Here is a 23,710-nt window from a genome sequence, read left to right on the forward strand (position 1 = left end):
ACCCCCCCAAGCCCTGATTGGCCTGGGGATGGGAGAGCAGCAGGCCTCCGTGGGCTGGATCTAGCCTGCAGAGGCCCTTTTGCCCACCCCTGGTCTAAGTCATACTGGTTGATGGTACCAATCAACTCCTTCCTGCATAGCATTCCATCTCATATTTGCTTGGCCTCCCAGTAGAGATTACTAGGTTAGATAATTACTTGTCCCCCCTGCTTTTTTTATTAATTTTCTGGGAGATGAGGGGGAAGCATAGTCCCTGACTTGGGAGGAGAATGGGAGACTCTGGTAGAGGGAGGGGGGAGTTGAGGGGCATGCAACCTTAGGCAGCAGGGTAAATATTGGGTGGTTGCAATAAAACAGGGATTTGAGAGTGGCACACAAGGAAGGAGCTTATGTGGTGCCATGGAGGAATGCAATGGAGGAATCCAGCATGTGATATGAACTTGACCTACAGGAGCTTTGAAGTATGGCCCCCCCCCCCCCTACATCAGTGTTTCTCAACCAGTGGTACGAGTATCCTATGGGGTACTTGATAGAAGTCTGGGAGGTATGTCAATATGACTGAAATTTGAAGAAAACTGAATTTTTTGTGTTTTACAGCGCTTCATTATTTTTGTACTTTTTACACCAAAAATTTCATTGCCCGCCTGACTATGATTAAGTTGTTTAAACAAATGTGTTTCAATGGTAGAAAAAAATGTGTGTCTGAAGGCTGTAGGTACTGGGGATACTTAATAATTTTTTTAAAAGGGTACTTTATAAGGAGAAATTGAGAAACACTGCCCTACATTACCTGAGGATACTGCATTTCATATTAAAACTTAATGTTAGGCATGAACATTTGATAATTATCTTGTGTTCTGAAATGCTCTTAATATTGTGATGATAGAAATAAATGTAGTGAACCTGTATTACACTTCCTTGTGCTGGGGGAAGCAATATGGCACTGCTAGGATGATGTTGAACAGAGGTGGGCAAAAGCTTCTCACCAGGCTGGATCTGGCCCACCTTGGGCTTTGATTCAGCCTGCAGGGTGATTACAGGCCCCTCCCCCTAATAGGTGTGTGCTGGGGGGTTGGAGGGAAAGAAGCTCAGCCCTGCCTCTCTACCTTCCACGCAGCCTCTGGAGAGGAGGCAGCACTGGGGCTGAGGCTTCATCAAAGTAAGGCTGGCCCCAGAGACTCTGCTACCACGGCCTAGGGCCAAGGCTGGAAGCACCCCTGCCACAGCACCTCCAGGCCCGGCCCATGGCCACGGCAGTAGAACCTCTGGGGCAGTGGGGCCTTCCTCTGGGGCATTGGGAACAGCATGGCTGCAGCCGTTGCTGCAAGGGGGCACGAAGCCAGGTAAGGTTCCCCCAATCCTGTCATTTCCCTCCCCCTCAGACCCTGCACCCCCAGTTTGCTCCAATACTCTCCCTTGTTCTTGTACCCTCTCTCCTGACCACACACTGCACCATCTCTTGTTCCTACATCCTCCACCTGGCCAGACACCCTACTCCCAGCCAGGGCCGGACTAAGGGGTGGGCTAGCTGGGCAGCTGCCCAGGGTGCCAATCTATAGGGGGCAGGCTGCACGCCAGCGGCCGTAGCCACACAGCACATGTGCCGTGCGCCCCGGGGCACCAAAATGCACCTGGGCCCAAGGCACCAAAATGGCTCAGGCCAGCCATGCTCCCAGCCTGCTTGTACACCTCAGCTCCCTCCCAGATCCTGCACTACATCCCTATCCTACTTGCTGGCAGCCCTGTCTCACGCACTATAGCCCTCATTTTTATCCCTACCCCAGAGCCTAAGGAGATCCATAAAATCCACTAACTCCAGAACCTTGGAAAAGTAAATCTGGTCTGTGGGAAGCCCAGAACCTCAGTTTCCCCCTTCCCATGAGGCTGGGGCACCAGAGGAATGAGAGGTCTCAGTTGGGGCCACATCAGTGAGCATTGGGAGGTTTTGACGAAGTTTTTTGCTTCTCACTTGTGTTGGTCCTAACTTTTTTTTTTTTTTTTGTCAGTGACCCCTCCCATAAATAAAGAAAACATTGAAAACTTTTTGGACATAGTTTATCAAACTTCATTTTAAATAACATGAGAAAGTTAAAACGCTTCATCTGTTTCATAATTCAAATTAAACCATTCTTACTAGCTGCAGCTGGTTCAGAAAATAAGGTCACCATACCCAGCAGGGTAGTGCGAGGCTCCGCCCCTTCCACCAGAGGACTCACCCCTTCCAGGTAGGCCCGCAGCCACTTCCGAATTTTATGAAGTGGCCCCCCCCTTCCAAAATTATTGCTCACCTCAGGTAGTGAAGCTGCTGTGCTAATTTGCTTTGTAGTGATTTTGATGTTGGGTATCTGTCAAAATGTTGCTACCTAGTTAAGACCCACTGCATGAAAATTTGATTTTAGCTTGTCTTTCTATGTAAAATATTAGATTATCTTTTTTAGTGCTCCCTCTTTGAATGCCTCTTCTGCTTGCTTATTGTCACCTGCAACAAATTAAATCTTCTGTTCTAATCTTTTTCAGGCCATGAATGGCTGCTCCTACTACATATCTCTGTTTATCCCTATTCCACTCAACACTCTATACCTAAAAACATCCAGTATCCTTCCACAGTGCCCCTTCTTGTATGCTCTCCCTTGTGGGTAGAATGGTTCATCTCTGATCATGTTCCAGATTATGACCTTCTCCTTCAGATATATACATTCTTGAGACCTTCTAGTGGTAATCTGGCAAGATTTTTGTGCAAACCTGAGGTTTGTGAAATTGCCTATTATATTGTCTGAACTAGACTGTAAATTCCTTGGGGCAGGGATTGTGTAATTTTTTTTTCTGTAATGTTTGTGAAGTCAATGTTCTCATACAATACAATTAGACGTTAGTTCCTTTTTTAGTAGGGTCCAGCAATTGCAATAAGATTGGACAATCAGTACTATTGAGTTAATATGTTGCTAATTAGTGCTCACCAGCTTGTTTTTTAATTTTAAAAGTGAAGTTAAATGTCCTCAATGTGTCCTTGCAAATCAAATCCCTAACTTTACAGGCAGAGATCCAAGAATTGAAAAACTGGTATCTAGCCAGTTAGATCAGCTGATTACCTAATGCCTTTAGTAAACTAGTTGTGGACTATTTGCCTATTCTGTGTGATTAAGCAAACCGTTTACAGCAGAATGTATAACTAAACTGTTCCCTTGTGTAGTCACCTTTAAAAGGATGCACATTTTTGTTACTACTACTCCTTGTGTTTTGAAATCAGAAGAAAAAATCTCATTGATACATTCACAAACGTTGGATTGAATCATCAAATTTAAGCACTTAAATTTTGAAAATTTGTATAAAATAAAATTATTTCTCCCATCCTTCACTTCCCTACTTTTATCAGAAGTAGATCTGTGAAATACAAGTACCATAATATGGACCTCTGTCCTATCCACTCACAGTGGAATAACAAATGATTTTAAACCAATTTTTAAAAGCAACATTTAAAAAAATTTAAATCAGATTTTTTTTACATCCTTTTAAAATGGGAAGAAAGAGAGGTCATAAATTGTTTAAGTGGCTGTTTTGTACTTAGACTTTCTTCTAACTACTCAAAATTAACATAAAATATTAAATTCTACTAGGAAATTTTATGCTTACAATCCTCATATGTACTGAAGAAATGCATAGGGAAAACAGAACTTCGGTTTGCATTTCCCCATTTCAGTTTCCTCAGCGCTCTTAAGATTCTTTGGGATTAAATCAGGGTCCTCAGTGCAGTCCATGGCCTCACCCCCCTGCACATAGACAGTCTCTCTCAGGAGTAAAAGTAACTTAAAATTTCTCACAGGTACTGTCCTATTGCAACCCGGGTCCATGCCAGTTTTTTTTTAAATAGCTCCCTGCCGGCTTTTGCTTAGGGATTTTAAATATCAGTTAATGGAATAGTCGATTAACCTCTTAATTTCTTCAGTTACTTGACTATTCTGTAGTCCCCAAGGATGGGGCTGACAGCCAGTGTCCTCCTCTCAAGGAGCCCCCTGCCACTCTGCGCTGCTGCCCTTGTATCAGAGGCAGCATTGCAGGGTGCCAGGAAGGAGCTGGTCCACAAGGGGAGCCAGTTTAAAAGCCAGCTCCCCGTGTGGACTGACTGCCTGTCGCCTAGTATTACTGCCTCTGATAAAGAGGCCACAGTGCAGGGTGACAGCAGCCTCTGTGTAAGGGGGGGAAGAAGGGAGTCTGAGCTCCTGGACCTGGTGCAAGCTGGAACTGAGCTAAGCTGACTGCTCTCCTGGCTCCTAACACACTTTAAATGCAGAGTTCAGCAGGGGTAGGTCCTGGACCTGGCGCAACCCAGGCTGCTGGCCAGCTTGCTAAAAAATATGTACTGGTGAGGGGGTGTGTGAATGTCTATAGTCTATAGCATTAACCGATATGCTTTTGCTTATCTATTGATTGACTATACTATTACATCCCTACTTTTGCTGCAGCTCAGCCATCTCTTGCGCACCCACTTACTTTCACTTCTGGTCTCTCTCTGTTCTTTGCACTTGGCTTCCTTTCTTCATCCTTGGCTGGTCCCTCAGTTAAACAAAACCGAATCCCTCTGTTGTGAAAGCATGGCTCTCTGATCCTCTGTCCTGCCCAACCCGTTTCTCTCATTTCCTCTCACCTGCCCAGTCTGTATAGTTTTAAAGGTTAGCAAAAACTCTTAAGTTTTTTTTTTATTTCCTGTTTGGAGATTTCTCCACTTTCTAAGCACCATCCCTGCAGATTGACTTGGCTGAATTGTTTCAGAGGGGTAGCTGAGTTAGCCTGTCACAGGAAAAACTTAAACAACAAATGGTCTGGTAGCACTAACAAAACATATAGATGGGTTTCCCAGTTCAAGCAACCCTCCTTAACGTACCTTTTGAGTAGTCAGAGTGTGGTTTAAGGGTAATTACTTTTCATTGTCCCTCATCTGGAAAATGGATGACAGGTGGTTCTGACAGAACATGGCTAATAAGCTATACACTGAGGCATGAAATGATAAAGCAGTTTCATAACATCAGTCTGAATTCGTGTATTTTACATAGGTAAATTCTCCAGACTGTCATGGGGGCTTAAATTGCACCTTTCCTGTGTATGCACAAATTCAGGTCTGCTTAGAGAAGTTTCTTATACACAGCTGAATATCTCTGATGTTAGAATTTAGTCCTATATGTGTCTCCTAAACAGATCCAAACTTAATTGATCTTTTCAGTATTGTGGTTCAGTTTTTTGTTAAATCTCTTGAGCATGAATGGAAATGTACAAAATCAAAGTACAGGCAGTCCCCGGGTTACGTACAAAATAGGGACTGTAGGTTTGTTCTTAAGTTGAATCTGTATGTAAGTCGGAACTGGCGTCCAGATTCAGCCGCTGCTGAAACTGACCGCCAGTTCTGACTTACATACAGATTCAACTTAAGAACCCCAAGTCAGCTGCTGCTGAAACTGATCAGCAGCTGATTCCAGGAAGCCCGGGGCAGAGCAACTCTGCCTCGGGCTTCCTGTAGTCAGCGCTGGTCAGTTTCAGCAACGGCTGACTTGGGGACGTCTGGGGCAGAGCAGCTGGGGTGCTGCTGGGTTGCTCCAGTAGCACCGCTCCTCGGCGCTACTGGACCAACCCAGCAGCACCCCAGCTGCTCTGCCCCAGGAGTGCTGATTCAGCCACTGCTGAAACTGACCAGCAGCGGCTGAATCAGGTCGCCTGGGGCAGAACAGTTGGGGTGATGCCGGGTTGGTCCAGTAGTGCCCAGAGCGGCGCTGCGGGACCAACTGGCAGCGCCCCAGCTGCTCTGCCCCAGGGTCCACAACAAAAGCCTGGTCTGCTGGGGGGGGCACACTAGCTGCGCCCCCCCCCCAGCAGACCAGGGACACAGGGAGCAAAGCGGCAGCGGGGGGTGCCTCGCCTCTGAGGCTTTGCTCTGGCCGGACCGCTTTGCTCCCGGTGCCCCTGGTTTGCTGGAGACGGTCCCCAGCAGACCAGGGGCACCGGGAGCAAACCCGCAGCCGCGGCGGGGTCCCCGCGCTTCTGAGAGAAGCTGCTCCTGGTGCCCCTGGTCTGCTGGGGACCGTCTCCAGCAGACCAGGGACACCGCGAGCAAACCCGCAGCGGGGGGGGGGGGTCCCCCGCTTCTGAGGCTTTGCTCTGGCAAAGCCTCAGAAGCGCGGGAACCCGCCGCTGCTGCGGGTTTGCTCCCGATGCCCCTGGTCTGCTGAAGACGGTCTCCAGCAGACCAGGGGCACCGGGAGCAGCTTTTCTCGCCCCGGAGCTCGAGGTGGCTGACCGCTGCCTGTGAGCTCCGGGGCGAGAGAGCCCCGTTCGTAAGTGCGGATCCGACATAAGTCGGGGACTGCCTGTAACAGAATCTGCATTATAGCATCTTTGTGACCCAGCATTTCTCAAACTGTGGGTCCCGACCCCCCGGTGGGGTCACGAGCAACTGAGAGGGTAGTTGCAGCAATGGAGAGGGGGGTCGCGGTATCACAAGTTTGAGAACCCCTGCTGTGACCCCTTAATTGCTGAATTCTAAAGCAGCTATGAATATGCCCAACCAGTCTGTCCTGACCATCTGTAATTGGCTTAGTTACATGGAAGAGCCTCACTAATTTTCTCACATGGCCATTCCTCTCTTCTAATTTCAGCACTGAGCTGTTAAATCTTTGCTGTCAACTCATCCCGCTAAGATTTCATTGGTTTTACAAACATATTAATGGATTGGTCATGGCCAAGGTATTCATTTGTCTGTTACTTTGATTTTGTAATTGGTTCCCCCAAGAACACTTGGGAGGGAACTTGGGCATGTGTCCTTAAACTTGATCAGCACTTAGCTTTTCTGTGACGTACAATTAGAGAGACTTAGTTTCACATTATGTGCACAATTTCTTTTCAGATTACTGTCACGATTACCAGGCTAGTTGCACTCCTGGCCCTCTTCTGGTCTATCAACCTGCACTCCCTCAGGTGCTGTGGAACTTCACCTATTTTAGGATACAAATCCACAGTTTTCCCATTCATAAACCAGGTCCTGAGCTGCTTCCTGCCTGCCCGCCCCCTTCCCCCCCGCCACCAGGCAGAGCCCGTGGGTTGGACCTAGGCCTTGGCTTGTTTGGATCCTGCCCCTGAGGCTTGAGGCTCTCTCCCTCTTCCTCCCCCCCCAGTGCTGCTAGTCCCTAACAGGGGGAGAAAGTGACTCCCCACACTACCACTACACCTTTCTCTCCCCTGGCTGGGGAAATGGCAGCACAGCAAAGTGCTGCCTGGAGGCTTTTCCCTTGCCACTCCAATTGCTCTTAATCATGGCTAATATGAGCAGTTGAGGGCAATGCCTGGGAGAGGTGAGGGACACAGAAGAACCATGTGTGTCTTCCGAGAGCTGTTCCAAGAAAGCGCTGCTCCTCCATTGACCAGACCTCGCACAACCACCCTGCCTCTGCGCACTCCCTCCTGCCCGGACCCTGCACCCGCACTCTGCTCCTGTACCCTACCTCCGATAGCCCTCCCACCCCCAACCCATTCCTGCATTGTCCCTCCAACCCAGACGCCATGCCCCAAGCCCACTTCCCAGCAGCCCTCTCCCACACTGAAACACTTATTTTTGGTCCCATCCCAGAGTATTAGCCCAGGCAGCTCTGGTGTGCAAGATGAAAATGAGAAGGAGTGTCTTTCGGGGGCTTTATCAGTGAGGAGTGTAGTTTTTTGTTGGGTTTTTTTTTGTTTTGTGTTTCACTTTTTTGTGCAGTTCTCAACTGATTTTTCTGTGACCCTTGACCCAAAAAAAGGTTCCCTACTCCTGTCAACTGATGCAAGGCTCCCTTCGAGCTTCAGCCTATCTGTTTGTGCCACAGTTAGTTAACTCCATAGTGAGAGCCTCGGCAACCCATGTCAGCTGACCAAAAGCCAGTTTTGATTGTTTAATTGCCATTTTCAAGGGGCCACTGACAGAGCCAGTCTTATTTTTTTTAAACCATCTGGCAACCCTGCGGGAGAGCCGGGCGGTCGCCCAAGGCCGCCAGTTGGTTAGGACTGGTCCTGAGTGTCACATACCCTATACTTCAACTGTGCTTGCCCAGTAGGAGCGACAGAGTTTGGCACCTGTGGTGCTTCCCTTTGGAAGTCTGTGACCAGTAGTATTGTGGCAAAACTGCTTTCTTAAAATCAGTGTGAACAGAGCATTCAGAAAGAATTTTAAAACAAGTCTTTACACGCCTGTATTGATTAGAGGCTGCTTATCTTCCAATGGACATTTTTCACCCACTCTTTGTATGTAGTAGGTTTCTAGCAGGTCAGGCTTGTGTATCAGATATGGACTACAGAGCTTCCATTCAGAGATACACCTGAGAAGTATTCCAGAAGATCCTTTAAAGTACTGCCAGGTAGGATTTGAGGTTAGCTGAAGTTAAGGTACAGTAAAACCTCAAAGTTATGAACACCAGTTACTAAGTGAGTAGTTAACCACACACCTCATTTAAAACCAGAAGTATGCCATCAGTCAGCAGAAGCACCAAGAAAAAAAAATCAAATACTGTGCTAAATGTGAACTACTTTGTCAAATCTTTTTTTTTAATGTAAATAAACTGTTTTTGTGCTTACTTCATTTAAATTAAGATGGTTAAACACAGCATTTTTCTTCTACATAGTAAAGTTTCAAAGCTTTCTTAGATTCAAATGTAAACTTTTAAAAGAAATAATTGCATTTTAATAGTGCAGTTATGTGTTATGAGGTTGTACTATGTGTTGTACACAGTGCCACTTAGTGGCTGAAGATTATAATGTGGTTTAGCATTCCAGTAGTTATCTGGGCAGTCCTTACTACTTCAGACACCCCCAGCAACTGAACAATGCCCCTCTCCTCTTGAGAGGATTCTTCCTTTAAAACCAGTCACAGTCCTTTTGATGTACTGGCTCCCAGGCCTTTGCCCATTTTGCTAAGAGGTAGCTAATCTTGAGCCATTTTCCTCCTTCCTGCTTGTTTTCCTTACAGCTCCCTTTTAAACTAAACCAATTTATTTCTACACTGAAGCAATGACCAGATTAGCATACAGTACTCATAAATTATAGAGCAACTCCAATTCAGTCACATCTACTTCGTTCAAAGTGAAGTAAACTATTTTAGAGCCAGAAAACCAAGTTCAGTTTCACACTGAAATCTATTACTCTTCTTGTCCCTCTTTGTAATGTGGTTTTGGTTCTGTAAGAGACTGATCGTGTGCGTGAAATACTGTCATATGTTCTAATAGGAGGACATTGATATATTTCCCTAATATTGCATCTTGGTATTTTGTTTGTATTGAAATGTATATAATTGTGGAGGGAAAAATTAAAATTTTAGCTTAAACAATGTCCATTTAAGATGTATACTCTTAACATAACATAATCCTGCTTAAGTCTCTGCATTTGATAGACTGCATTCAAAATAGTTCTCAGAGCTGTACACTTAAAACTCACATCCATTGAGTTTATTCATACATTTATACACTGAAGAGCTACACAGTAACAACATGAGTAAATGAAATATGACCTTTACTGGTTAGACCTATTTCTAGTCTATTTCTTAGGTTCTTCCTTCATCGGAAGTACTTGTAACCTATTAGCCTTCTGAAATTACTTGCTAGGAAAGGAAGACATAAGATGTGTGAAGAGAGAATGTGTTTATTGTTGCTACTTCTGTTACAGAGCCTTATTTTTTCCCCCACAGTGTATCCCTGTACCGGGGGAATTGCAGACCTATCCGGTTTGAACCACCAATGCTGGATTTCCATGAACAGTAAGTTGGGGAGCTTTTTATTTCTGTTCTAGTTAGAAGACAAATACAGAAATTAGCATAAATAACATATACTTGATTGGCAGAACTTTAAATGTCTATCCATAATTGCAACTGGTTTTGCTATACTCATCACCATGGGATCTCGACCATCTTTGACTTCTAAAACTAGGCTCTTAACTTGTTTTTACAGTTGGTCTAACATGTGGAGGAATAGTTTGTTTTAAGCTGAGTCTGCTTTCATTGCATGCTACATTGAAGCTAACTGGATTACTTCCTATTTGTAGGAAAGAGTTAATGGCACAAATGTGGGGGATGTAGAGGAGTGCAGGCTTTTGAGTGGAAGCTTTTGTATGCACGCTCAAGGTGGAATATTATGCTTATCCTGAGTTGTTTGTTAACCTGTGGAGGGAAAAGAATCATGTTTAGATTGTGAAAGTGGTTGCCCAAGAATACCTTATGCACATGGAAGTATCCTTCTCCATCTTTTAGTAAATAAGTCACTAAACATTCAAGCTATATGAAAGTGCTTTATTTTACAAGTATTAGTTAATGGCCTTTGTCAGTGCAATAAATAGATTAAATAGGCTAATGTGTCACATTTATATTAGCGCATTGTTACAAAAAGAATCTGAAAGGAAAAACTAATCAACCATTTTAGGTTTCTCTATATTTCAGTACTTTGATTTGGGAACTTTATTTTTTAAATGTCTGACTGGAGTTACTTGTTTATTTTGTTTAGCAAAAATGTACAATACAGGTGTGTCATATTTGTCACACCTGCTTTAATAACAAAATTTGATTTAATATAATTCCATTAATATAAATAATGCAGTACGGTAAATTCAGTAAGTTTAAACTACTCATGTATAACTTTTTCCATGACAGAGGTATAATTATGTGGTCTTACTGAATCAGAATAAAGTAAAAGAATGGGGACATTTCTAAAGAAGTTGTGATTTCTAGTGAATACACAGCAATCTTAACTGTTTTTAAAATTTTTATAAAGCTTTTTGTCATGATGTTAAAAGCGTCTACTCCTTTACTTTAAAGAAAAATCTCGCGTAGTAAATTTGCTCTTCATTATGCCTCCGCTTTTTATATAAACTTATCCTTCTGGAACTCTATTACTTTGAAACAAGTAAGTTGTTATAGATCTGAAACACTGCCAAAATTGTGCAAGTTTATGACCTGCAAAGAGCTTGCAGTTCTCGAGAATTAGTACCAAATGATGTGGGCTTTCAACCAGCTACAGAAATTTCTCATCTAAAAGTTGTAATGGAATTGTGTGCGTCAGACTTTGCCTTAGCCTTAGTAAATGTTTTCTTTACTTTTTAAAAATTCAAATCTGTCATATTTTACCTGCTGCAGAAAGTTGAAATGCTTTGCTGCAATTATAACTGTTCTTCAGGTGCTTGTTCATGTTGATTCTAGTAGATTCCAATCAGGTGTGTGCTTGCATACATGCACAGTGGCAGAGATTTTTTTCCCCTAGCAGTTAGCTGTAGGGTTGACCTGGGCACCTCCGGGAGTAGCACCTTCATGGCACACAAGATAGTTCTGCCAACCTGCCATCCCCTCAATTCCTTCTTAGCTTGAGTGAGGATTAGCTGGGACCTTCCTGTGCTCTTGTCTCAAAGTGCAGCAGGAATCTATATACTACACAGTTCTTATTAGTTCCTCTATTGATAATTAGTAGTGGTAGTAAATATTTCATTAGCGTTAGATTAAGTGTGCCTTGGTGGGGGATGTCCTGTCCCATGCTCTTTTGATGCTGAGACATGCCCAGGTCTCTGGGCTTTAAAGCCTGTGAAACCTGCAGCAGGTGTATGCCCAGAAATGATCCTCACACTGGCTGATCAAAGAGCATTCCAGGACCGAAGTGGAAGCTCAGATCATCTTCATCAGAGCCACCTTTGGCAATCTGGGTCTCCTACATGAAGTGAACTCGTAGCCCTAGCCACAAGGCTAAGAATATTCGGGGGCGGAGATCTTTCAGTCTGTCAGGTTGAAAGTGTTCTTTTTATAAATAGTCATTGGAGTAGGGGCTTGAACTTTCATCTCTTACCTTCTAGGTGCCTTTTAACCATTAGGCTGGAGAGTCAGTCTTGCTTTTTATTTAGCCCACTATCTATTCATTGCGTCATTCATAAATGAACACTGGTATTCTATGTCTCAGGTGAGTGCTCAAGCCACTGGTCTAAAAGTTAGAAAGTGGCACCACCATCTCCTTTTCCTGTCATTTTGTAAATGACATCAAAGTCCCAAAAAACAAATTTTGGTCAAAACTATTTGGTAAATTTGCAGATAGTTTTGGGTCAATTGAAACTACATTGTTTATTTGTGTAGAAATAAATCAGTTGTGTTTATATCACAGCAGCTATGTGCTGTATATTTATATATTCAGTTTGTTTATCCTTTGAAAATAGCCCGTATATACGTTCTGCATACACCATATAAGTTTAAATTTTAGATCGGCTTTTTCAGAGAAATGAATACATGAAATGTCTCATTACTGACTTGATTTTTTTTCAAACTTCATTATATCTTAGATTAAAATAAGTCTGATTTTTTTTAACATTTATTTGTTGGACACTGCAAATATTGGTTCAAATGGTACCTTATAAAAATACTTGTACTTGTTACATTAATTAAAACTTGGAGATTAAGAATCTGTCTCTGATAGTGCAGTAATATTGCTACCTTTCGGCTGTATTTCACCTCTCACAGTGACACAGCTAAACTCAGAAAAGTAACTCGCCCATGCTGCTCAGACCATCTGTTACATACCTGTGAGTGCAGAACAGTGCATTCCTTTTAGTGCTTTGGTCTTGTTTACTGTCCTGCTTTCTACGAAGCTGTGGTAAGAATGCAAAGCTATACTATTAATAGATGTGAATTGACCAAAAGTATGAATGGATAACCTTTCCATTTAGGGTAAATAGGGTGTTGCGTGTGTCATTGAAGTCACCGTAGTCTCCTTCGCTTAGGTCTTTCTTTCATAGGAAGCTTTTCTTTTGACTGTTTCAGCAGTTGCCAAAGGTGATTCTGGGGAAAGAGTTGGTAGACTGCTTCAGAATTCATAAAGTTTCTATCTAGAACCAGAACAGACCTGTTGGAGGGGCTAGACTTCTCTTTCCTTGAACAAGATGAAATGAGCAAGAATAAAATGAAAATCACAATCTTTCCATTCTTCCCCATTCTCCCACAGAGGGAAAGTGGAAGGGGAGATATGCTGAGGCAGAATGGGAATTCCTGCTGAGATTGCATTTTTAACTTTTAATAGTTAAATGAAATCTTACAAATTTCAGAAGACAGTCTGCATTCGTTTCAAGTCCCAAACTAGGTATAGATTGAAAAGAAGCCAGAGACGTTTACAGAAAGGGTCTTTTCCTAACAACCTATTCTTGCCCTCCCCCACTAAACAGCTGGAAATCCCCAAGAATTATTTTTGAACCATCAACCAGGAAGGACCTTTGTAAGTTTAGCTGGGGTTCTGTGTGGTTCAGTGCCAGGGACTTATCCACATCTTTACCTCTAAAGAAGAGGGTAAATTCCATATTTTAACTATTCTAGCAGCTATTTGTTTCAGATAAAAGTATTGATGCCAACAAGTTCTCTTCCAGATTAATAATTTCAGTTATCAATTGCTACATGTAGCTGCCTTTCTAGAAAGCCCTAGAAAGTGCACAGTGAGAAGATAGTATTTCAGTGGAATAAAAATAACTTGTTAGTAACCATATCCTTGTTTAACACCTTGACCTTTTAGCTACAGGATGCTTAGCACAGGATAAACTTATTACTTCATAAGTAGTAAACACTTTCCAGTTATCTAAGTAATGAATTGATTATGATGGAGGCTGATTATTATCCCTCAGTATTACGCTAGCATTCGTTAAGTCAGCTGGTAATGAGACGAAAATTAACTTTGGTTGCCAGAATCTTTTGGTTTGGATGAAACAATTAACCAGAATTTCTAGATAGTGTCTACTATAATTGAGGTGTATATTATTTGAATAGGCACAGATTAGGGATGTGAAGAACTAGTTGGCTATCCAATAAGCAAATACTTATTGGATAGTCAACAAGCTTGTCGACTAGTTGCTCTCCCTCTCTTCCCCCCCCATCAGAAAGAGATAGCAAGGAGGAGGAAGGAGGTACTTTAAAGCGACAGCGCCACATGGAGCTGGGGGCCAGACCCCAAGCTCTACTTGGTGCAGGTTCTTTGAAATACCACCTCGGGAGCCCAGTGTCAGGCCCTTCATGGTGTTTCAAAGCTGCAGCACCACGTGAAGCCTGGGAACCGGTGGGGACTCCTGGACTCCATGCGGTGCTGCCATTTTGAAACATCAGGAGTGGACTCCCACAGCACTTCAAAGTAGCAGCACTACAAGGAGCCTGGGATTAGCTGAGGAGTCCCCAACTGACCCCTGGCTCCATGTGGCACTTTCGCCTTTAAAGTTTAGCAACAGCCATAGGGCTGTTCTACACATCAAAGGCGGAGACACCCTATCAGCTAGTCGAATAGTTGATGCAAAATGCATCGACTGTTCGATTAGTCAATTACCCGCAATTTAACATCCCTAGCACAGATTGAAGTTTTAGGGAGCAAGTACCTAGATGAGAGTTGAACATAACTTTCAGAGATCGACTAGGAATAAACTTGTTGGTTACATACGTATAAATCATGCTGAGGCTTATTTGAAATGTATGTATTATGAGGTATAAAACAAATTTCTTCAGAGACATTGATGTTTGGGGTATGTTCAGATACTACAGTAAGCGCCACACAGAAGTGTATAATCAAATAAGTAATTAAAATACAGAAAAAGAACAAGCCTGTAAGGGGTATTGCTTCTCTTATTTTCACGTGAGACTTTCAAGTATTGCTTCATAATTGTTTTAATGAGGACTTATGTACGTGCATTATTTTCACTTCTGTATTTACATTTATTGTCCAATCTTCTCTGATATGAAATCCAGTAATAATTCTATCTAATAAAAGCATTCTCAACAGATGTTGATCTTTTTTCTTGTTTTTTGACAGGCCAGTTGGGATGCCAAAAATGGAAAAAGTTTATCTACATAACCCTAGTTCAGAAGAAACTATTATATTAGTATCAATATCTGCTACAACATCACATTTTCATGCATCATTCTTTCAAAATAGGGTGAGTTACTCTGCTTTTTAAAATTATTCTGTTTTAATTATTTCTATGAAAACTTTTTCTTAGTAATGAGTAGCTCTTTTTTTAAACAAAATTTCTGGTGGATAACTAAAACATTATGAATTCTTCAGTTGTTTTGATCTCATCCCAGTTACTAAGACTGATAAAATACCTTTGTTTCTAAAGGCATTTTCAGCAATTAAATAAGGTCTATTTGCAGTTATGACTTGTACGCTTTCCTTTATGAATCCTGATTTTTTTTTTCTCCCCAAAGGATGCCAGACTATGCCAGATTGTATAATTCTCATAAGAACCTTCACTTCTTTTGGAGGACATTAGGAAACTGATTTTCCTGTGTTCATTAGTAAATCTTATTAAATTGGCCAGAGGAGTTGCTAGCTTATACTGAGATGTCAGGGTACATCTAGTAATGTCTTTTAAAACCGATAGGCTGTTTCTCAGCACTAGTGCTATCAGTGATTTTAAGATAAGTTTAGGCTGGGTATGGATGTTTTAATTACTGTCAGTCTTATTCTGTTAGAACAGAGTAATTTTCAAGTGTAGGTTTTGAAATAAAGAGCAGAGTTTAGGGTGATGTTTTGTTTTTAATTACAATATAGATTGCTAATAATTGTTTGTACAGGTTGGACCTCCCTGGTCCGGCACTCTTGGGACCTGACAGGTCCCAGATGAGGGATTTTGCCGGCCCAGGGTAGGTCACTTCTGGTCCCCCTGCCACCGCTCTTCCCCTTCCCCCCCCGCCATCAGCTCTGACCCAGCTCACTGTTTTCCCAGCTAGCAACTCACCTGCTGCTGACCCCTCTGACAATCAGCAGAATTAACATAGTTTGGACAGACAGAGCTAAAAAATGGGCACATCTGTGCATAGTGTGAGTTTTTTCTAAACAAATGATCTGTTGTCATTTCCTAAAAGTGATGGATCAGATGAAGAGGACAGAAGGAGAAGTGGGGATACTTTTTATTTTTTCTCCACTTTAAGACAACGAACATTTTTTTTATTTTAATGTGTAGGTGAGGTGATGGGTGGTATGATGTTTCTGATTATTCAGCTTTGCTGTTTTGGTGCTGAAAGTGCCTTTTGCTAATCTGTGTCCAAATCCTATATTCTAATGTACAATTATGGAATGCTTTGGTCCTCAGTATTGAATACGCATATCAATGTGATGGGTTGTCACCCCTAGATGCAGTCTGGGAGCCAACCCTAACCACTTTCCATCCCTAACAATTCACCTGATTTGGCCTCCCTTGTACTGCTCTCCAGGCCATGTTATCACCCAACAAAACAGCAGGTGGTGCCACACACTCAATTTAGTTATCTTAATGCTTTATTTAAGCTAGTGCTTTCTAGCCTTTTTTTATAGCGGGAATGAGGGAGCCCATTCACAAACTTTTGGTGGACCAGCACCGTTTAATTTTCATATTCATTATGCAAATAATAAATATTCAAATATGCGAATAAAATGGTGCTGATCCGCCAAAAGTTTGTGAATAGGTTTGCTGGTCCACGTTATAAAAAGCCCCAGATCCCAGAGCCAGCCCTAGAGCCCCTCAATCCTCCACTACCCCCCCGTGCTAGCCACTGACCCCAGAGTTGCCTGCACCCAATCCCCCCAGTGCTAGCCTCTCAGCTTCAGAGTCCCCTAGTGCTAGGATTCCCAAACACATCACTCAAAAAACTGATTAATATAAAACATAAAACAAGTGTGTTAACTACAGAAAGATAGATTTTAAGTGATAGCAAACAGTTCAAAGCAGATTACCTAGTAAATAAACAAAAATGCAAACTCAGTCTAATATACTACATAGATAGGGTTTGAATTAGCATTACCTCAATATTTCACCCTGACTGAGGATACAAGCAGTTCACCAAGTTTACAGTCTAGAAATCCCTTTATGCTGGGATCAGCACTTCCTTGAGCTCAGTGTTTGTTCCTCCAGTGTTTCTTCTGTTCGGGTGTGAGGGGGTCGGCCAAGAAGTGTCAATCCCCATCTTTATAATCTTTCTAAATGGTGGCAACCCTTAGTTCCATGCTGTTCCCAGCTCAGTTTGTGGAAGAATACAGGCATCAAAATGGAATTTAGTATCCTTTGGTCTGGTCACGTGCTCTTGCATGCCTTGCTGAGTCATTGTGGCTATTATCCACAGGTCAGGTTTGTCATGAAGTACACTGGAGGTGATTCTTGATTATAACGTGTGACATTGTTTGTTTATTTGAAAGCTGTAATGTCCTAGCTAAATGTTCTTATTTTCTCATTGATTTTACTTTTCAGAAAATTCTTCCTGGAGGGAACACATCTTTTGATGTCGTTTTCCTTGCAAGAGTAGTGGGGAATGTAGAGAACACTTTATTTATTAACACTTCTAATCATGGGGTATTTACTTACCAGGTAAGAGAAGAAATAGAAAAGTAATCTTTTTAGCATTCTTAAAAATAGATAACCATATAGGTCTGTGAATATCTTTTGTGAATGTTTAGTGGCTGGTATAAAAAAAGATTGTTCAGATATCTCTGAGAGGTGCCAAGAAATGGAAAAAGTGCCGTAGAACTTTTTGCTTGACTGTGAGCATTAATACCATAAGCACCATTATTCTGACACACAGCTATATATTAATAGCTCATCAAAATCTCATCAATTTCAAGTGTGCTCTAACTCTGAAAATTAATTTTAAAAAGGCATGCTGGAAATTCGTGTTTATTTCAGTGTTTCAGATCAAGCTGGCTCAGTGAACATCCAAAATTATGATTTCTATGCCAGCCACCTCAGCTAATTACTGAGACACAAACATTGAACATTGAGTGTGACAAATGTCAGGTCAGCACTGGTGCGGGAAGTAGGGGTGAAGGAGGTGCTGCAGTGTGTTCAGGTTTTATGAAGGGCCGTGCACCCTTCTCCCACATCACTGGCTCTGGGCATAAAAGCTCGTGCGGGGGGGCGGCTGTTTCCCATGCTTAGGCTCCCAGTACTCCATCCACACTCCATTTCCCCAGCTCCTCACCTCACCTGGGGTTTAGGTCTTGGTGCGCCCACTAGGGATGTGAACAGGTAACCAATTACCTGGTAAGCATCACCCTTACCAGGTAATGTTTATTGGGTGTCAATTAACCAGTACCTGAGAGCAGGACTTAGCCCTAGGGCTGGGAGCTGCTGGTGGCAGCAACCCCAGCCGCAGGGCCATCATAGGTCCGGGAGCCCCATGTGCTGGGAGCTGCTCCCTGCGGCCTCCCCCTTCCCTCGTGCTCTAGGAAGGTGGGAGGGGGGTTGCAGAGTATAGTGAGCAGGGGGGCAAAACCCCCTAGTTTTCACTGAAGAGCATTCACAAGTAGTTCAGTGACTTTAGGGGACTACCAAAGAAAGGCACTATAACATGCATATGGGGATCAGGCTCTTAACCTTAACTTATAAACCTCCAACACAACACCAAAGGAAAAAAATTCTATCCAAAATATTGCCCCAATCAGGAACAGATACAACCTTATGGTTACAATAGGTAAGCTAGTGCATACCTTTGTCTTCAGGAAACTTTTGAGACAGAATGTTCAGTTCGTTAGTTCCCATAATATAAGGACTAAAGGACACCAAATGAAATGAATGGGTAGCAGGCTTCAAACTAACAGCAGAAAGTTCTTCTTCACAAAGAAAATAGTCAACCTGTGGAACTCCTTGCTGCAGGAGGCTGTGAAGGCTAGAACTATAACAGAGATGGCACTATTTGAAAAATTGCTTAGTCTGTTCCCTAAACACATTTGTCAGATGTAATGATACTTGCAGAAACTAAGACTTTTTCCCTCTGGTTTGAAACAGGTATTTGGCGTTGGGGTCCCGAACCCTTATCGGTTGCGCCCTTTTATTGGGGCAAGAGTTCCTGTAAATAGCAGTTTTTCTCCTATAATAAATATACACAATCCCCACAGTGAACCTTTGCAGGTGAGCATGAGAGGATAATTACATGTGTGTGGTTTTTTTTACAGTGTTCTGTGAAATATGTTGAATATTTGTTTTGAAATTGCATACATATTGTATAGTGTGGTTTCTTTAGCCATGCTTTCCTCTCCCCTCCCTGGCCCTTCCCCCTTTCCTTCAAAACTTCTTTCCTGGTAGTGTGAGCCCTGCATGCTCTTTTTAAAATACATGAAATAAGATGCTCATAACTGATTTGATTATTGCCTAATTTAATATTTTAAGATATATGTTTAAAGAAGTGTACAAATAAAATGGTTTATAAATTTAGTGCTGAATCTTGAAAATTTTCAGCACTTGCATAGCTTTCCATGCAGATCTCACTAGAATCATAGGAATTAATCGCAAGCAGAAAATTGAATATAAGCTTGCATAATTTGGGTTCCTATGTGAAACTGCTCTCTGCAGAGGAAATTTAAAGTAGAAAAAGCATGACATTAGCTAATTTAAAATTGCCTTTCATAATATTTGTGTAAAATTAAACATGACTCTAGAAGTTATTGTGTGTGCTTAATGTTTGCCTTCACTGTTAAAGAAAAACATTGATGCAAACAAAATGCTGCATATTTTCAAAACAGAGTAAATGAAAGGGACTCATTGAACACAGATAAGTCACTTAATTTCTCAGTGCATCTGTTCTCAACTGTAAAATTAAGTATAATCATTCTTAACCACTTTTGTAGAGTGTTGATTTATGGATGAAAAAATACTGTACATTTTAAAACCTTAATAAAAAGGAGTGTTTTTTCATTTTCTAAAAATGACTGCTTATTTGGCAAAGACTGTTGAAAATATTGAGACAGATGTACACAACTGAAACTAAATTTGTTTTTCTCTACAGAATTTAAGAAAAAAAATTAACTTTTCCTAAACTACTTATTTGTATGTGTCCTTTTTTTAATTTACAGAAATACTTCTGAGGGCAAAAGTGTTTCAACTTTCAAATATACTTAATGTTGGAAGCAGTAGTTCTGCCTTCCTAGAAAAGAAAACAAATCATCCTCTGATGTGATTTCTGTAAATGGGGCACCTTATGCACTACAAATCCTGTTATATATTAGATGTAGAAGGTGCCTGTTTACTAAAAGCTTAACACTGTAATTATCTGAAATCGGCAAAATCTAACTTGTCAAAATTGGAATAGATCCAGCATACTGTGCTGTTGTGCCTAACTGCTGATCTGTTGCACTATATATTAGATTATAATTTCACCGAACTAATAAACTCTTTTTAATGTTTGTTTTTTTGTGATAGGTGGTAGAAATGTATTCAAGTGGAGGTGATCTCCATTTAGAGCTTCCAACAGGTCAACAAGGGGGTACAAAAAAACTCTGGGTGAGTGGTAATAATTTTGTAACCAATTCTATATTCATTTTGATTTGTTGATTTTTCTTCAGTAACTATTTTAAAAGTAAATAAATCATAAGAATTGAAGTCAGTGGCAGTTCATTCAGGCAGTTATTTAATTGTCTATTCTTGTTATATATTTTTCTGGAAATCAGAAAATATACAGTGATTCATTTTAGTGTCATGATGCCACTTGAACATTGTCATGTATAGGATGCCAAATTATGTATGTGTGAGATTGTTGAAAGATTCCCAAACACAAACTTCCAAATGTAGATGCTTAGTTTATGCATCCATGGGTGAAGGGAAGTACTGTCACCATTCTAGTGATGGGCTTAATTTCAAAAATACCTTTTTATAGAGGTGTACTGTACCTTCGTTTCATCTCTTCCTCCATTTTGACGTGAGTGGTGCTCTTTTGAAGGAGGGACTTACTCATGCTTTTATCCTTCAATAGGAGGTTCTATAAAGAAAATAAAATATAATACAGCTGCTTAAAACTATATCTTTAAGATACAAAGTGCAATATGTAAGAAATATATGATTGCAGTGCACAAAGTTTGATTATTAAACAGTGTATAAATCACTTTAGAATTTTCTTTGTTGTAGTTGAAAACCTTTATTAAAGGAGAAAATTGTATTCTTTTTCTGGGGAGGGGGGGGGGAACCTGTATATTTTGTTGAATAAAAGCATACAGCTATACTTGGTTATTTTTATTTTTGATGAAAATAGAAGTTATGTTGCTTTTGTATTAGACACTGTATTTGTGCTGTTAAAATTCTCTTTTTAAATATGAATTCCGTTCAATGTGAAGAAAACAGAATTCTACAGTTATGTTTGTTTCTTTTTCTGAAGAGGGCTGAAGAATTCTTCTGGACACTTCCAGAGTCCCGAGAAACTCTGTTGGAAGGCAACCTATACTTTTTACTCCAGCAGAAGAGGGCTGAGCGTGACCTCTTTCTAATGCACCACTTTCAGTGCCGCAGTAGTGTTGTCAGAGACCAGCACGTGGCATACTTTTTCTGAGACCAAACATTCTGACACAGAAATCTGAGTCTATTTTTGTACAGTGTTGTTGCTATATTACTAACTACCTTTTTTCTTTTTTATATATATCCAGTTATAACCCAGCCCAATATAGTGGTTATTCTCTTTAGAGCAGAACATTGTCTACTAATAAAAAAATATACCAAATATTCTGGGTTTTTACAATGTGTTTGTAGCACTCATAATTAATATACTGAATTCTTCTTTGTGATTATTTCAAAAGGAAATTCCTCCCTATGAAACAAAAGGAGTGATGAGAGCCAGTTTTTCTTCAAGAGAAGCAGATAATCATACAGCCTTCATAAGAATAAAAACAAATGCCTCAGACAACACAGAATTTATCATTCTTCCTGTTGAAGTAGAGGTTACGACAGGTTTGTGGAAAATACAGTATTCAAATTATTCAGTTTATTTTGCCATTCTAAAATAAGAAAATATTTTTTTTCATTTCCTTTTTTATGTAAAGCTCCAGGAATCTATTCATCAACAGAAATGCTAGATTTTGGTATGCTGCGGACACAAGGTAAATTGTAATTAACATTTCAATTTCTATGTCTTATAAATAAAATCCTGCAAAAAATAAGATTGTAGAAAATAAGTACAGGCAGTCCCCGGGTTACGTACAAGATAGGGACTGTAGGTTTGTTCTTAAGTTGAATCTGTATGTAAGTCGGAACTGGCGTCCAGTTTCAGCTGCTGCTGAAACTGACCGCCAGTTCTGACTTACATACAGATTCAACTTAAGAACCCCAAGCTTCCCCAAGTCAGCTGCTGCTGAAACTGATCAGCGCTGATTCCAGGAAGCCTGGGGCAGAGCAACTCTGCCTCGGGCTTCCTGTAGTCAGCGCTGGTCAGTTTCAGCAACGGCTGACTTGGGGACGCCTGGGGCAGAGCAGCTGGGGTGCTGCTGGGTTGCTCCAGTAGCACCGCTCCTCGGCGCTACTGGACCAACCCAGCAGCACCCCATCTGCTCTGCCCCAGGCGTCCTGATTCAGCCACTGCTGAAACTGACCAGCAGCGGCTGAATCAGGACCTGGGGCAGAGCAGCTGGGGTGCTGCCGGGTTGGTCCAGTAGTGCCCAGAGCGGCGCTGCAGGACCAATCGGCAGCCCCCCAGCTGCTCTGCTCCAGGGTCCAAAACAAAAGCCTGGTCTGCTGGGGGGGGTGGGGGGGGCACACTAGCCCCCCCCCCCAGCAGACCAAGGACACGGGGAGCAGAGCCGCAGCCGCAGCTGGGGACGGTCCCCAGCAGACCACAGGCACCAGGACTGAAGCGGCAGCAGCGGCGGTTCCCCGCGCTTCTGAGGCTTTGCTCTGGCAAAGCCTCAGAAGCGCGGGAACCCGCCCGGTGCCCCTGGTCTGCTGGAGACGGTCTCCAGCAGACCAGGGGCACCAGAGCAGCTTACGAACGGGGCTTTCTCGCCCGGAGCTCGCAGGTAGCAATCCACTACCTCGACCTCCGGGGCGACAAAGCCCCATTCGTAAGTGCGGATCCAACATAAGTCGGATCCGCGTAAGTCGGGGACTGCCTGTATAGAACATATTCTAAACTTAATAGTTCTGCACTGATAAACACTATTTGTGGAGGGTAATGGTGAACTCTCAAGATCTTTTCTGTCTTCAGAGGTGGGGATATATTTAAATGCAATTAAAGGAAAACTATACTTTGCTTGCTATACTTGCCAACCCCCCCCCCCCCCCCCCCCCCCCCCCCGGCCGCTTTATGTCATTCTGTTGCACATCAGGAGAAACTTTTATATATGAGACGCAACTTTTTTCAAATGCCATTTAAAATAAACTCCCCCCCTCCCCCCAATAATTAACCATCTAAAATGTAGTAAAAAATATGAGGCAAAATAGGCATCCACAAAACCTAACATCAGATGAAACAAACAAAAAAAACCCAAACCCTTGGCATCTGCAATCACATCAGATCCAAGCTTGTGTGCAAAAATGTTATCTGGGCATACAGATAGTCAGTTAAATGAATCTGTGCATATGCAAATAATTTACAAATAATAATGGTGCTATCGTGGAGAGATTAGCCTGCATAGTTGTACACACCTAATTCTGGTAACAAGGCCCATACAGTTGACCTCCTTAACTTTTGAGTGGGCTTTTAGTTTTGTAGGTGACTTAAGACTTTAATGTTAAATATGAATTTTCAGTATTTTTCATTTGTACACACTTAAAAATTTCAAAAGGAAGTGCGGACCACAGATCAAAAACCACTGTTCTGACTTCATTGAATTTCCTATTCTGACTTATATTCAAATGAATGAAGATTAGGTCAGTTGCATGATTATGAAATCTTAGCACAAATGTTTATATAGTTAGAGGTTATATGTTAGCAGAGAATCGGTTAATATTCAGCATATATGTCAGAAAAAGCAATATAGTGTCATTC

The 23,710-nt window shown here is 41.9% G+C and overlaps 1 protein-coding gene across 5 annotated transcripts in view; it reads left to right on the top strand.

Moving 5' to 3' along the window:
• The window catches only part of TMEM131 (transmembrane protein 131), a 160,926-nt gene that overhangs the window by 62,257 nt on the left and 74,959 nt on the right, over nt 1-23,710 (top strand). For all 5 annotated transcript variants that reach the window (XM_075916530.1, XM_075916531.1, XM_075916529.1 and 2 more), the window contains exons 4-10: nt 9,695-9,763; nt 14,808-14,931; nt 17,221-17,337; nt 18,754-18,876; nt 20,164-20,244; nt 21,528-21,678; nt 21,771-21,827. In XM_075916530.1, coding sequence (XP_075772645.1) covers nt 9,695-9,763; nt 14,808-14,931; nt 17,221-17,337; nt 18,754-18,876; nt 20,164-20,244; nt 21,528-21,678; nt 21,771-21,827 — 722 coding nt within the window. The remainder of the gene's footprint in view (nt 1-9,694; nt 9,764-14,807; nt 14,932-17,220; nt 17,338-18,753; nt 18,877-20,163; nt 20,245-21,527; nt 21,679-21,770; nt 21,828-23,710) is intronic.

This window comes from Pelodiscus sinensis, chromosome 1 (genome assembly GCF_049634645.1).
Source record: "Pelodiscus sinensis isolate JC-2024 chromosome 1, ASM4963464v1, whole genome shotgun sequence".
NCBI lineage: Eukaryota > Metazoa > Chordata > Testudines > Trionychidae > Pelodiscus > Pelodiscus sinensis.